Source organism: Panicum virgatum, chromosome 6K (assembly GCF_016808335.1).
Source record: "Panicum virgatum strain AP13 chromosome 6K, P.virgatum_v5, whole genome shotgun sequence".
Lineage (NCBI taxonomy): Eukaryota > Viridiplantae > Streptophyta > Magnoliopsida > Poales > Poaceae > Panicum > Panicum virgatum.
The window spans coordinates 25,179,568-25,195,253 of record NC_053141.1 but is presented as its reverse complement, the minus strand read 5'-3'; the positions used below and the strand labels follow the sequence as shown (position 1 = coordinate 25,195,253).

General features: G+C 43.7%; 2 protein-coding genes across 4 annotated transcripts in view; one reads left to right on the top strand and one right to left on the bottom strand.

Moving 5' to 3' along the window:
* Positions 1-2,849: 2,849 nt before the first annotated feature.
* LOC120712093 (exocyst complex component SEC8-like) overlaps positions 2,850-15,686 on the bottom strand; it is a 42,627-nt gene continuing 29,790 nt past the window's right edge. For 2 of the 3 annotated variants that reach the window (XM_039997810.1, XM_039997809.1), the window contains 9 exons: positions 11,001-11,192; positions 5,288-5,373; positions 4,461-4,653; positions 4,297-4,374; positions 3,864-3,965; positions 3,693-3,767; positions 3,481-3,576; positions 3,361-3,410; positions 2,850-3,265 (listed from right to left, as the gene is read on the bottom strand). In XM_039997810.1, the coding sequence (XP_039853744.1) occupies positions 3,178-3,265; positions 3,361-3,410; positions 3,481-3,576; positions 3,693-3,767; positions 3,864-3,965; positions 4,297-4,374; positions 4,461-4,653; positions 5,288-5,373; positions 11,001-11,192 (960 nt within the window). In that variant the 3' untranslated portion in view covers positions 2,850-3,177. Of the gene's footprint in view, positions 3,266-3,360; positions 3,411-3,480; positions 3,577-3,692; positions 3,768-3,863; positions 3,966-3,992; positions 4,188-4,296; positions 4,375-4,460; positions 4,654-5,287; positions 5,374-11,000; positions 11,193-15,686 lie in introns of those variants that run through there. The other variant, XM_039997811.1, reaches the window with a different exon arrangement.
* LOC120712094 lies at positions 8,582-10,842 on the top strand. The gene is made up of 3 exons (XM_039997812.1): positions 8,582-9,283; positions 9,391-9,509; positions 9,604-10,842. Exons 1-3 carry the CDS (start codon positions 8,638-8,640, stop codon positions 10,156-10,158), a joined length of 1,320 nt encoding a protein of 439 aa, XP_039853746.1. The 5' UTR covers positions 8,582-8,637; the 3' UTR covers positions 10,159-10,842.

Here is a 15,686-nt window from a genome sequence, read left to right as displayed (position 1 = left end):
TTAACTGCAGTGGAAAATAAACGATAGTCTAGCGACGATGCAAGGCGCCATGATGAAGCTCGTACATGACATCAACCATATCCTCCAAGCTATCACCGAAAACAAAAACCACAAGTAAGGCTGAGTATACTAATACTCAGTAAGACAGCAAGGCTTACCCGACTATGGGTATACATAGCCCACTATCTAGACATGCAAAGCTTTTGGCTTGAGGGGTTTGTTTTGCCAGAAAGCAACTAAGAGTAAGTCCTTACTTTCATATTTTAGCCATAAGATTCAAGTTCAATTAACCATTCTAAGTGAGCAACTATGCACGATGGAAAATAAATATCTTCATCATCCAACAATATTGATCATCGTCATGTTCCACTTCTTACTCTATGTGGCAGAAGTATTAAGCAGTCTCAATAACCATGAGAAGCGGACGATTCAAATCGAGTTTCTTAACCTTGCAAGACAAACCTAACACACACGTTTGAAGCACCGTTGGGTCACCCCAAACAACATTTCCTCTTTCTTCTCGTTTCGCGGGACAGACCTACCGCCCTCGACTACAGAGTACGACGACTCTGCACCCGCCAGGGACCGAAGTCACGACGGTGGAGTGGTATGTCCCACGCCTCGGTCCAATTAGGTATTGAGCTTACCGATTACTATATTCTCGGCATGTGGCTAATACGTTTAAACACTTAACCACTACTACCACACACTGCGGCCTTAGCATTTTTCACTAAACAGACGGGGCCACAATCATCAATAGAAATACCGTACCAAGCCCCGTTCGTGGACCTTATAGTTACAGTATGTTGTAGACATTCAACTCCTATTTTCTTGCGAGTGACAAAATCACTCGATTTCTACTGATTCTATTATCATGGCACTCTAACGAACATAACAACTAGTGTTCAAACATGGGTACCTAGGATTATACAAGTTTCCATCTAACTCCTATAAACTTAATGCACAACACCATATATGTAAATAAAAGTTGCATAAGTTGAAAATAAGGGTTATGCTACAGAGCTTTCCTTCCTGAGCGTAACTAGCCTTGGGCTCTTCTGAACTTTGGTTCGGGTCTTCAGCAACTTTAGTTAGATTTACTTGAGCTTCACGCTGCTCACTCTCGGACTCCAGCACTAGCTCGTACGTACCGTCAGCGAGAGTAGTCGTATCTATATGAAATGCATATGCATGAGTTGTGTGATGGTAACAATTCATGATTAAAACACTATAGAGTTATAAACCAACAAAACTCGAATTTGAAAACAAAACACTTTCACTCTCATTTCATCGGGCAATCATTTATCGAGTATTATCTAACAGGATTTAATTCATAAAAGAACTAGGGGTGGTTTTTCCAACTTTACTAATTCATGCAAAGGTTGCCCTTTTAATTATACATTAGCTTAACATGCATATATCAAAAAATAAAGTTCCTCACAGCCTAATTTTACACAAGGTGCAAAACTTAATTGTTAGTCCACTGTAAAAATTTAAGCCAGTTTCATGGAGCAAAAAAATCATGAAAATTATTTTACACAACTACTGCTGGGCACTAGATTAAATTGTACAGGCCAACACAATGAAATTACTGGTAATAACAATTTAACTGAGAGTTTATGATACTATTATGAAGCTACTCTAAAATTTTTAGATTTAAATAAGCATTACACAAGGCAGGAAAAGTAGAACAATATATAGCTGCATGGATCAAAACTAATTTTCACAGACTGTTATACTAAGTTCCAAAGGCTCAACATTTACAAGCATGGTTATGAACTTAGGGAAAAGCTATATTAAAAATATTAGAATTTTCCAGGAAGATAAACTATTTTTTCTTGATTTAGTGCATTTACTCATGGCATAAAATACTTGAGCATGTTGTGCTGAACTAAACAGTCTCAAACTTTTTCTACACCATTTAGGTAGCATGTAAGAAGTACTGTAAAGGTTTCAACTCAATAATCACAGTGGAACAACTAAGAAAATTAAATCTATTTACTAATAAAATAACACAAGATTGGATAAAACCTATAGCTAGGAGTGTCAACTGGCCACCAAAGTTTTACACAAGACTACCCTGTTAGCATATAGATCACTGACCAAACATGGTAGACATGCAGTGGATGAAACTTGAGATCTAACTAAATGACTAATAAAGTTGTATTCTAGAGCAAAAATTAGTGAGCAAAAACAAAAGCGCATGTAACAAAAGTTGTAGATCTAGTCATAAGGAACTCACAACAGTTGAGTTTGTATTTTTCCGATTTTTCTACGAATTTATATTGATTTTACAAGTTCACTGTTTTTGAAACCAAAAAAGGACTTTTGCAGCTGGACCCTGAAATCCCTGAAAGTATTTGCAGGGAGGTCCCTGGACTGAGGTTGAAGAAGGGGGCGGCCTTTGCCGGCCAAAATTCGGCAGCTCTAGTCGCCGGCGGCGCGGGGGAAGTGGGGGAAAAGCTAGAGGAGACCGAGCTCTACCCGTTTGTGGGCTCGAACGGCGTTGGGGTGACCGGATTTGAGGTCGCCGGCAACACCGTGGAGGCAGCGGGTCTGTGCTGTGGTGGCGGCGCTCCAACGTGGTGGAGGCGACGTGTCCGGGACAGGAAGCATCACGGCGACGAGGGGAACATCACTATGGGTTTGGTTGTGGTCGAGGGAGAGCGGAGGAGGGCGCTCCACAACGAGAGGCGGCAGCGAGAGCTTTTCTGGGCGTAGTGTGTGTGTTGGGGGGGGGTGGGCTCGGTCCCACAGCCAGGACCCATAGCATCATGCATAATTTTTCTTGGTTCATTATGCATGATGCTATGTTTAATTCTCTTGTTAAGCATTTTAATTACCGGGAGTGTCACAATACTGAATTTGATGATATTATTAATATGGTTTCCAGATAGTTAACACATTTACAAAGAGAAAAATCAACAATGGAAATCTTGTACAGAACTAAATTACAATTTACAATCAATGATAATTGATTAAGACATACACGAAGGATATGCAAATAAAAATAAGGTGATAAAATAGCACAGATAATCTAAAGCTACACAAAAACTGCCATGGAAAACAGGTGGAGCTCCAATTGATAGACAAAGCCGTTATGAGGGACTTATCAAAAAAGAAAGCAATATAATGCCACTTCAATTGAACATAGCACCATCATGTCTGAGTTTTGACTTAGTGACCCAAAATCTGTGAGATGCGTCGTTCAGCATCCATAGGTATCTCTCTACCGGGCACATTGACCTTTAGAACACTAAAGTACCTGCACAATGAACATTTTGGACCCAAATGAATACAGTTGAAGTGTTCGAATATAAACAATGATGTGGTAAAGTGAAAAATAATTTTCAGGCTTACTCCTTTGCAGAAAATAAATATTCATGTTCGGCGATGAATCCAAGCAAAGACTGCAAAACTAGTTGTGTAAAACACATTGAAAACTAGAAATAATATATAAGTATAATTTAGATGATGTACCTCGAAAGGCAAATTTAATAACTCATAGAATGTTCGAACACGATCCAATCTCTGTTGGACTGCTTCACTATCTATTGAGGGTATGGCCGCAAGAGCCTGCAGAGATTTAATTTGCATGAGTGACTAGATATATAGTCCTTCCTTTTACTGTCAAAAGGCTGCAGCTGCAGACAGATATAGCATAATACAGAAGATACAAAGAAAAAGCTCACCTGTTCTAGTGCTACCGAGTTCCTGCATATTTGCTGGACTCCTAACAAATTGATTGACTTCATTTGAGCGAGTGCCTAAATGAACATACGAAGAATATGTGCATAAGATTTCTCATTTTACAATACAGCCTTATAGCAAGAACATACAACTACAGCTAAAATAAAACAAACCTTTATTGACGCATTAGCCGCAACACTGGAAATTCCACCAAATACATAATTCCTTTTTGATTCTGTGATGTAAGGAGCCATTTCTTCATCCCGACGTGCGATCTGTTTGCATTGGAAGAACAAGCTTACAATTAACATGATCTTTCACTTGGTTGCCTAGGCACCTAAATCTCATATTTAACTTTTAGTATACTCATCTGATAATCCTCACAACAGCCTACAGTGCAAAATTGACTATTAAGTGAGAACTGCAAGGAAGCCTCAGTTTTTCTTGATTCTATATCGTTGTTCAAGAATAGAAGGCTATATCTCAAGAACTTTCCCCTACAATTCATGAATACAGGAAATACATATACCATAACTTGGTCCTTAATAATGATTGCATATAGATATCTTATGTTGTAAGGGAGATGAATGATTTTAGTGAGGATACCTGAGTTGTAAGGGAGATAATAAAGTCATCAGGATCTTCAGCATCTTGATCTTCGATGTATTCTCTTTTGGTCATTTCCTGTTCAAATTTATGTTGATCAATTTTTTTTGGCACAGAATACATCTAATGGAGTGAGATGCCAAAAGAAGCTTTAGCGCTAATACCTGCATGTGATATATCGCCTCAAGTTGCATTTCCAATCTCAATACTCTGACACAATCAATAGCTAGTCTTCTGTACTCATTAGCCAGAGACGCAAGACCTTTTGGAATTGCATTAGATGAGCGGGAATGTTGACTATGCTGGCTGTGATTTCTGCTCATTGAGGTGGTTGGACATACAAATGATTCCCCGAGCCTGAAATTCCTCAATACCCAAAAGTATTACAAACTCACGCAACAACGAATATCAGGCATCATGAGTATTAGGGATGCCAAGAACAAAATGGATGGCTACTGGCGATAATAGCTGTTTGTTTAGGCCAAAATTGATTCTACTAAATATTTGCATGAGATCTGTAGCGTGTACTTTTCTCCAATTTGGCCCATTATCATGAATGCAGCATTAGTGTGGATCACCTGAGTATACTCAGCCAAAGTAATTTGCCTCCTGAGTTCAGAGCAACTAAAATGGGTTTCACAATGTTAATGTAAAACAATCAGTGTTAGTAAAGTGGGCGTGGCAACCCACCTGTCAGCATTTTACTGAATAAAGCAAAGGGAGCTATATATATAGATGGGTTGACTTGACCTCTTAGGAACCTATCTCTAGAATTAAGGAAACCGATAACAACTCAAACCAATCAAAACTAATCTCTAACAGACCGGACCCATCCTGGTACGGTGTGAACAGTACCGCGCCTGCCCTAGGAAACCTGATTTGGCGCTGCTACTTTGCATGGGCCCTAATGGGTTGGACATGACACTTAAGTCTCCTGGAGCACCTTATTGCATAGGTGATGCTCTAAAAACACTGTAAATAACAGGATTACCTTTCAACTGAATCAGCTAAATATTCCAATGAGTCACTAAGAGAAGCTAACAAGATCAGTTTCTGGTCATCATGGATCAAGTTTTCCTGCAAAGACAAGCACACAAACAGAAGAGTCAAAAGCTGCAACAGTATCTTATAAATTACAAAGTTTCATCAGATTGTCACTGCAAGGCATCACATTGCATGCTATTTTACAATATGTACATACTTCTTTAAAGTTCTAATAAGAAATAGTTGAACAAGATAGCATGCCGGCTTGACCCAAACTAGGACAAGTCATAGGAAATAGTCTCATATAAATTCCTATATTTAGCTGTAACACATATCAACCAGATCTTTACATCTACACTATTATATGTTCTGCAGAAACAATCTAGAATTGTGATAAAAAAATTGCAGCTAACCTATTATAACCTAAATGTCTTACAGAAAAGTATGCAGGATATATCTTGAAAAATGCCCAAATGGTTGGTCAGCGATTCCAATGGATGATCATAGAAATTCAAACAACAACAACATAGTCTTTTTTCCCAAGCAAGTTGGGGTAGGCTAGAGATGAAACCCGAAAAAAATAAGTTCAAGGTTCAGGCACATTGATAGCTAGTCTCCAAGCGCTACTATCCAAAACTATCTCTTTAGAGATATTCCAATCCTTAAGGTCTCTCTTAACCGACTCATCCCACGTCAGTTTAGGTCTACCTCTACCCCTCTTTACATTATCAACCCGCTCAAGAACCCCATTACGCACCGGCGCCTCAGGAGGTCTTTGTTGGACATGTCCAAACCATCTCAGCCGATGCTGGGTAAGTTTCTCCTCAATTAGTGCCACCCCGACCCTATCCCGAATAACTTTGTTCCGGACTCTATCCCTCCTTGTGTACCCGCAAAACCACCGCAACATCCGCATCTCTGCTACACTCAGTTGCTGGACATGCCGTTTTTTTGTAGGCCAACATTCAGCACCGTATAACATCGCCGGACGAATTGCTGTCCTATAGAATTTGCCTTTTAGCTTTTGTGGCACCCTCTTGTCACAAAGGATGCCAGAAGCTTGCCGTCATTTCAACCAGCCAGCTGAAATTCTATACCTAACATCTTCATCAATATCGCCATCCTCCATGTTATCTAGTCGTCCGACTAATCGCGATTAGTCGGGCTTATCGGTCCGGGGACCTCGATAAGGGACTCCGAGTAGGTCTGGGCGACTAATTTCTAGTCGTCCGACTAGTCGTCGATTAGTCGCGATTAGTCGGACCGATTAGGTTGAAAAACGATCAGGCTTGGAGTTATTTTGTGGGCTGTTTGATTTATGGGCCTGGGCCGGTAGTGGGCTACTTCGGTGGCCCATTAGGTTTACGGTATAAATGAGAGACAGAGCACCTCCCAACCGTCCGCCCGCTCTAGAGTCCAGACCGACGCCGTTCGCTCGCCGAATCGGCGCCCCGCCCAAAATCGCGCCCCCCTGGGACCGCCGCCGCCTTCTGCACGTCCGCCCTCCGCCGGCGCAGCTGCGGCCTGCAGCTCCCAACCGTCCGCCCGCTCCAGACCAACGCCGTTCGCTCGCCGAATCGGCGCCCCGCCCAAAATCGCGCCCCCCTTGGACCGCCGCCGCCTTCTGCACGTCCGCCCTCCGCCGGCGCAGCTGCGGCCTGCTGCTGCTGCCGCGGAAGGACCCGACGGCCGGCGACCCTGTTCCTGACTTCCTTCCGCCTCCTGCCTCCGCCTCCGCCTCCACCAGCCTTGGGCGCCGGCGTTCCGCAAGGCTACCACCAGCAGCAGCACCTGAAGATGAGCTCCTCTTCCTCCGACGGTAAGTGTCATGCTTCTTCTCTGTGCTCTCCCCTCCCCTGCTTTACTATCTGCTCGTGCTTCTTCTCTGTGCTCTCCCCTCCCCTGCTTTACTGATTGCTCATGCTCGAGCTCCGTTTCCCCTCTTGCTTGCTATTCTTCTAGCTTGTTTCTCTCCTCTGCTTAGTGGTATGTGTATGTGCAGAAGTGGAACGACGCCACAGAGCTGTGGAAGTGTTGCTGCCTGAGAATGAAGCAGGTGCCACAGGGACAGGGTCATCAGTTGCTGAAACTGCTTGTTCAGCCGCTCCAGATGGCCAATCCTTTGCAGCAAAGGCCATAGCTGCACTACCACCAGATCTTGCGGAGATGGCTCAAGATCCTAAGAGAAAGGCAAGATCTAGTGACCCTGGATGGAAGTATGGGTTCTGGCTAGATGTTCTGAAGAAGGAGATGGTGCAATGCATATTTTGTAAGAAGGTTGTCCCTGCAGGAATCAAAAGGTTTAAGCAGCACCTTGCTGGGGGTTTTGGTGATGCAGTGAAATGTCCAAAAGCTCCAGAGTTGGTTAGGAAAGAGATGCATGCTTACTTGAAGAACTCAAGGACTGTGCTTCTGAATTTGGATGAAGGTGAACAAGGTGAAGCTCAGGAGGGGCAAGAGGGTGGTGAAGCCCAAGAGCAAGATGGTGAAGTTAAACAACAACCTGCAAGAGTTCCCAGTTCTGGGACAAAAATAAAGCAAGCAAAGATTAAAATTGCTCAAACTGCAATCAGTTCCTTCTTGGTTTCCGGTCCAGTAAAGCCACAGACACAGAAGTACTCCAAGTCCGTAAGTTCCATGCTTTGCGATACACCAGAAGTAGTAGCAAAAAGACATAAATCCAAGACCTCTCAGCCAACTCTTGAGCATTGCACAAAGAAAGATAAGGAGGCAAAACAAATTGTTGATGACCATGTTGCTGATTTCTTTTATGAGAATGGTATACCATTCAATGCCATCAACTCAAGAAGCTGGGAGATTATGCTTGAGTCCATTGGCCAATATGGTCATGGGTATCGCTCACCAACATACCATGACATTAGGGGTCCGTTGCTTGAAAGGGCTGTTGAAAGGACAGCAATACTAAGGAAGAAATATGAGGAGGCTTGGAAAGAATATGGTTGCACAATCATGTCGGATGGGTGGACAGATACAAGCCATCGCCATCTCATCAACTTTCTTGCCAATAGTCCAGCAGGGACCTTCTTCCTAGGCTCAGTGAATGCTTCAAGTGAGGTAGCAGATGCAAATATGTTAGCAGATTTGTTGGAGAACCAAATTGACAAAGTTGGGAAAGAATATGTAGTGCAGCTAGTCACTGACAATGGAGCCAATTTCAAGGCAGCGGGAAGGATTTTAATGGAGAGGATCCCACATTTGTTTTGGACACCTTGTGCTACACATTGCTTGAATTTGATGTTGCATGACATTGGAGAGATAAAGGATTTCAACACAGCAATCAATTGGGCAAAAAAACTGTCTAGATTTATCTACAAGCATGGAAGGCTTCTTGATCTTATGAGGGATAAGATAGGTGGAGATCTTGTAAGGCCAGCTGTGACTCGCTTTGCTACTTCATATCTCACATTGGCAAGTATGCATCAGCACAAGAATGGTCTGAAAACTTTATTTGTTAGTGATGAATGGCAGGCTAACACCTTGTCTAAAACTGCTGAAGGACTGCAATGTCAAAAAATTGCCCTTTCATTGCCATTTTGGAACAAAGTGGAAAATTGCCTAAGAGCTTCTCAGCCACTCCTTGTTGCTCTAAGAATAGCTGATGGAGATGAGACACCAGCAGCTCCTGAGATCATGGCAGCAATGGATATTGCAAAGAGCTCCATCAAGGAATCTCTGAAAGACAAACCTAGTTTACTTAATGAAGTAATGGGGTGCTATGAGAAGAGGTGGGAAAATCAAATGGAGCAAAAGTTGTATGGTGCAGCCCTATTCTTGAATCCAGGCAAGTTCTTTGCTATAAGGGAAAATGACAGGAGACAAGCTGCAAGGCTAAGGTCCATGTTCAATGATGTTTTCTGGAAGATGGTCTTGGATGATAATGAACAGACCAAGATTAGTAAGCAAGCTGATGATTACGAAAGGTCTGAAGGTGATTGCTTCTCAAAGCCATTAGCAATAAGAGATAGAGATAAAAAGAATCCTAGTAAGTAATTCTATAATTGTTTGTATTGCAGTTTCTGTTCTTTTACTTCTCCACTTTCTTTGGTATTGGTAATACACTGACTGACTGACATTGTATTTATATTGCAGTTCTTTGGTGGGGATCATATGGTGGCTTAGCATATGAGCTCCAAAGTTTAGCAAAAAGAATCATAAGTCTTTGCTGTTCAGCATCTGGATGTGAGCGTAATTGGAGCGCATTTGCTCATGTAAGTAACTTAGTAGTAAATACTGCTAATAATTGGAGTTTTGTAGCAATATTCCTCACAAACTATTCTGATTTTGTTTTATTTATTTGTGCAGGTCCATACCAAAAAGAGAAACCGATTAGAGCACAAAAGGCTGAACAAGTTGGTGTATGTTAGCTACAACCGGAAGATGGCAAATAGATTTCAAAAAATTAGAGAACTCGGTTCCAAAGGAAAGAGATCGAACCCCCTGCTACTTGAAGAGTTTCAATGGGAGAATGAATGGGTTGATGAAAATTGTGAACCAGTTCACACAGGAGCAGCAGCTGATGATGCTGGCAATACTTTGACTTGGGCTCAAGTGGATGTAGCTAGTGAGGCAACTGAAGCTCTACGGGGTCGTGGCTTGCCTAGGGCTGCTGCTGCTCGTGCTGCTGCTACTGTCAGCCATACTTATGCTAGGAAGAGGAAGCGTCCAAGGAAGCAGCGAGCTACAGATATTGCTGAAGAAGATGACAGTGATCATGAGATGATAGATGCGGCAAATGACCAGCTTGATGGATCTGATTCAGAAGCAATAATGGATCAAGATCAGGAGGATGCAGATTCTGGAGGATGTGCAATAGCTGCGGCCGGAGGCTTCCAATTGAATTCTGATTTGCTTAATTAGATGCATGGCTGATGGCTGTCTTATTTTGTTGTTGACTTGTTGAACTCTTGAATGGTGTTGTGTTGAGCTGACAGCTGAGCACTTCAGCTTTTGTTGTGTGAAGTGTGAACCAATTTATCAACTATGTAATATGTAGTTATATCCTGAACCTATTTAGTTATCAAGTCATGTGCTTTTTAAAAAATATATATTTATTCTTTGCTCTTCTGTTGTACTACACTACTATTATGTTCTTACTATATGGCTTATTCTTTGCTACTTACTTCAGTTCTTTTCTTTGTAATTTCAGATTCAACAGCAAATCAGCGAGGATATGGACTATGGGGGGACAGGAATGCAGAGTTCTGGACAGTTCACAAATCATCTCTCACAAGTAAGTGAAAAATCGACCATCATTGTTGCCTTCGTGCTTGCTTTTTATTAAGTAATATGTAGTACATATATCATATCGGTCCTGGGACACATCGGACGACTAGGCAGACGACTAGGACCGACTAGGCTCGACTAATCGGCCTGGTCGACGACTAATCGCGACTAGTCGTCTTATCGGTCCCATGGCGACTAGGTCCGACTAGACGATTTGAAAACATTGGCCATCCTTTTGTAGCACCGATCCTAAATACCGAAAAGTATCCTTCTGGACCACCACTTGCCCATCTAGACTAACGTCTCCCCCCTCATGCCTAGTCGCGCTGAAATCGTACATCATGTACTCGGTCTTGGTCCAACTAAGTCTGAACTCGCACATCATAGAAATTCAAAAATAAAATAATATATAATTTATCAGTGGAATAAAGAATTGGAAAAGGTATTCAACAAATTTGAAAAATAATAAAAGGTACCTGTTTTATTGGACACATCTCTAATAAGAGATCACTTAGTTCAATCTCTACTTCGGCTGCCTCTGCATCAGTAACATTGTTTTCAGGTTGGCTAGTAGAGTTTTGCAATGAAATGTTTGCTGGTTCAAGGCGCATTAAACTTTCAACATCATTCCTTGAGAGGAGAATATAACTTTGCTTTTCAAGGACAGCCTGCAATTTTCACATACAATAGAAGAACCATGAACTCTGCAGGTGACACAAGAAAACAGTGTACTAGGTTTGATAATGATTGAAGTCGATCTTCAATAATAAATCCAACCACATTCAAAGACTTTTATTCTAAAACTAGAAATAAAAAGATATGCCAGAAACAGGATTATTGGAATATCATAAGCAAAGCTAGCAGAGTTGAAATATGACAGCATGATGTATCTCACTTTTACATTTAGAAAATATATCTATGTCGCTAAATGGGAGAACACCCAAGTATTGAAGATTATTTTCTACTATAATACATTTATAGAAGCTAAACACTCATGAGACTACAAAAGTATTTTTCAAGACAATTATTATGATTTCATGTTTACAGACTAGACAATTATTATGCGAGAACAAAGTGGTGGAAGCTTAGAGGGGAAGCGGCACAAGCGTTTAAGGAAAGGATGCTAGGTGAGGGGCCTTGGGAAGAAGGAGAAGACGCAGATGACATGTGGCTAAAGATGGCAACATGTGTTCGGAAGGTGGCCTCAGAGGTGTTTGGCGTGAGTAGGGGAGGCAAACAGGAGGGGAAAGACACCTGGTGGTGGAACGACGAGGTACAAAGGGCTATTAAGGAGAAGAAGGAGTGTTTCAAGCGCCTCCATCTTGACAAGAGTGCAGCCAACATCGAGGGCTATAAATTAGCGAAGAGAGTTGCATAGCGAGCTGTGAGTGTAGCAAAGGGTAAGGCGTATGATGACCTGTATCAGCGGTTAGGCACGAAAGAAGGGGAGAAGGACATTTATAGGATGGCTAGGATCCGCGAGCGGAAGACAAGGGACATCAACCAAATCAAATGCATTAAGGATGGGACAAATCGACTGCTAGTGAAGGATGAGGAGATCATGGATAGATGGAGAAAGTACTTCGACAAGTTGTTTAATGGAGAGAGTGAGAGCCCTACCCTTGAGTTAGATGACTCTTTTGACGATACCAACAGACGTTTTGTGAGGAGAATTCAGGAGGCAGAGATCGGGGAGGCTTTGAAGAGGATGAAGAGAGGTAAAGCGATGGGCCCTGATGGTATTCCCATTGTGGTGTGGAGATGCCTAGGAGATAGAGCAATAGTATGGTTAACTAAACTTTTTAATCTCATTTTTCGGTCAAACAAGATGCCTGAAGAATGGAGGAGAAGTATATTAGTACCTATCTTCAAAAACAAGGGCGATGTTCAAAGTTGTACTAACTACCGTGGAATTAAGCTGATGAGCAATACGATGAAGCTTTGGGAGAGGGTTATCGAGCATCGCCTAAGAAGAGTGACAAGTGTGACCCAAAATCAATTTGGGTTCATGCCTGGAAGGTCAACCATGGAGGCGATTTTCTTAATACGACAATTGATGGAGAGATATAGGGAGCAGAAGAAGGACTTGCACATGGTCTTCATTGACCTTGAGAAGGCATATGACAAGGTACCGAGAAATGTCATGTGGTGGGCTTTGGAGAAGCACAAAGTCCCAACTAAGTACATTACCCTCATTAAGGATATGTACAAGGATGCGACGACGTTTGTCCGAACATGTGATGGCAACACCACTGACTTTCCTATTAACATAGGCCTACACCAGGGGTCAGCATTGAGTCCTTATTTATTTGCTTTAGTGATGGATGAGGTCACAAGGGATATACAAGGTGAGATCCCTTGGTGTATGCTCTTTGCTGATGATGTGGTGCTAGTTGACGAGAGTAGGGCAGGGGTTAATAGGAAGTTAGAGCTGTGGAGACGCACGTTAGAGTCGAAAGGATTCAGACTTAGTAGGACCAAGACCGAGTACATGATGTGCGATTTCAGCGCGACTAGGCATGAGGGGGGAGACGTTAGTCTAGATGGGCAAGTGGTGGTCCAGAAGGATACTTTTCGGTATTTAGGATCGGTGCTACAAAAGGATGGCGACATTGATGAAGATGTTAGGCATAGAATTTCAGCTGGCTGGTTGAAATGGCGGCAAGCTTCTGGCATCCTTTGTGACAAGAGGGTGCCACAAAAGCTAAAAGGCAAATTCTATAGGACAGCAATTCGTCCGGCGATGTTATACGGTGCTGAATGTTGGCCTACAAAAATGCGACATGTGCAGCAACTGAGTGTAGCAGAGATGCGGATGTTGCGGTGGTTTTGCGGGCACACAAGGAGAGATAGAGTCCGGAACGAAGTTATTCGGGATAGGGTCGGGGTGGCACCAATTGAGGAGAAACTTACTCAGCATCGGCTGAGATGGTTTGGACATGTCCAGCGAAGGCCTCCTGAGGCGTCGGTGCGTAATGGGGTTCTTGAGCGGGTCGATAATGTAAAGAGGGGTAGAGGTAGACCTAAACTGACGTGGGAGGAGTTGGTTAAAAGAGACCTTAAGGATTGGAATATCTCTAAAGAGATAGCTTTGGATAGGAGCGCTTGGAGACTAACTATCAATGTGCCTGAACCTTGAACTTATTTCTTTCGGGTTTCATCTCTAACCTACCCCAACTTGCTTGGGAAAAAAGGCTATGTTGTTGTTGTATTGGAAGTTTCACAACTTTGACCAGGAGGAAGTTGAGAATTGAAAGTATTAAGCAGTCAAAACACCATGAACAGTAAATGTGGGGCACCTACCAACTCGACTGCTAGAGTTGGATGTTCAAGAGTACAGTAGCCATTAGCATTTAATAACAGCAGGATCATTTACATATGCAAACAGCATCAAGGACTTAGATGGCCAAGGTTTGAGTTTTAGGTACAGTTCAGTTTTGTTAAGTTTGGCTTTCTGCATTGTAGATCTTACAGAAAATATTTGGGATGCAATCTCAGAAATTCACCTCAATTTTACAGAAGACCTACATCAGTAGAAGTTTGAAAGCTCAGGTATCTTCTCCACTAGATCAGCCTATAGATCCTTCTTTATCGGTGCAATCCACTTCGAACCATGGAAACGTTTGTGGAAAGCTTGGGCTCCTAATAAATGCAAGATTTTTGTTTGGATTGTCATTCATAATCGCTGCTGGACAGCTGATCACTTACAAAGAAGGGGACTCCCGCACCCAGACCACTGCCCCCTCTGCGACCAAGAAGATGAGACAGCCCAACACATACTCACTTCTTGTGTGTTTGCCCGGCAATTCTGGTTCAGCATTCTGGATCCCTTGAACCTGTCAGGTTTGATATCTACTCGACATTCTAACTCCTTTGCGGAGTGGTGGAGAAAGTCCTGGAGGAAAGTCCGGAAGCAGGATAAGAAAGGTTTCAACTCCCTTGTTATACTGGGAGCTTGGATCCTCTGGAAACACAGAAACTCCTGTGTGTTTGATGGATCTGCTCCAAATCTTCAGGCTGCCCTACAGAGCTTCAAAGATGAATCCCACCTATGGCAAGTGAGAGGTGCGAGGGCCTTGCTGCCCTGGGCCTTGGGTGTTAGTATAGATGGTTTCTTGGTCAGGTCCTAGTTTACCCAGCTTTTTATTTAATAGTCTGTTCTTGTGTTTTCTTGCACCCATGGTTTTCATGGCGTCGCCTAGGCGACGCCAAGGCGTCCAGGCGAGCTCCCAATCGGGGCGTCCCGCCCGCCACGACCTTCCGGTCTATGGCGTCGCCTCGCGCAGGAAGGCGTCGCCAAGGCGTTCGCGCGCACGCCACACGAGCGGAAGGCAATGCGCGCGGAAAAAAAGGGCGTCGGCGACCTGCGCGCGCATGGGAAAAGCGGAATCGCGCGCGCGGGAAGGGAGAGGGGCTGCGGGCGGGCGGGAAATCGCGCGCGCGGGAAGGAAGAGGGGTTGCGGGCGGGTGGGAAATCACGCGCGCGGGCGGGAAATTGTGCGCTACCGCGTATACTCCCGCGCGCAGGGCCCCTGCAGTGCGAATCGACAGAGGAAAGAGACTAGCAGGGAAAGAGAGGAGAGGGCACGCCCCCTTGCAGCTCCAATGGATAGAGGAAAGAGAGGAGAGGGGGAAGAGAGGAGAGGGGGAAGAGAGGAGGGCGGTGGGACCCTGCGCGCGGACCTGGAATTCGGCGGCTGCACGCATCCACAGCTTGCAGCTCTGCCCGTCCACCACACGCCTCCATGGCCGGCAGCTCCACCCGTCCGCCGATTGAAGCCTCCCACTGCAGCTCGGCACCTCTGACCACTGCAGCTCTGCCCTCCATCGATTCGTGGCTGGCTGGCTGCTTCCTCTGCTCTGCCTCTGTTGGGGAGTCCTTCCTTCACGTTAGCTCAGAGCAGAGGTATATCTTCTATACTTCTCTCCCCTTCTTTGCTCTTCCTCTGCTTATGCCGTATTGTACTTGTTGCTGGCTGCTTTGCTCTTCCTCTGCTTATGTCGTATTCTACTTTTTGCTGGCTGCTTTGCTCTTCCTCTGCTTATGCCGTATTCTACTTTTTGCTGACTGCTTGTGCTAGATTGTTATGTGCTACTGCTACCAGTGGTTCAGTGCAACGTGCTCACTGCTCTATTCTGCTTTGTATATAGCTAAGCCATGT

What these genes read in the sequence shown, in the direction of transcription:
- LOC120712094 (XM_039997812.1), top strand. Translation starts at nt 8,638, where the DNA reads ATGAGGGATAAGATAGGTGGAGATCTTGTAAGGCCAGCTGTGACTCGC. An exon ending in TAGAGATAAAAAGAATCCTA is followed by an intron (nt 9,284 to 9,390) that starts GTAAGTAATTCT and finishes TTTATATTGCAG; the next exon opens with TTCTTTGGTGGGGATCATAT. An exon ending in ATTGGAGCGCATTTGCTCAT is followed by an intron (nt 9,510 to 9,603) that starts GTAAGTAACTTA and finishes TTATTTGTGCAG; the next exon opens with GTCCATACCAAAAAGAGAAA.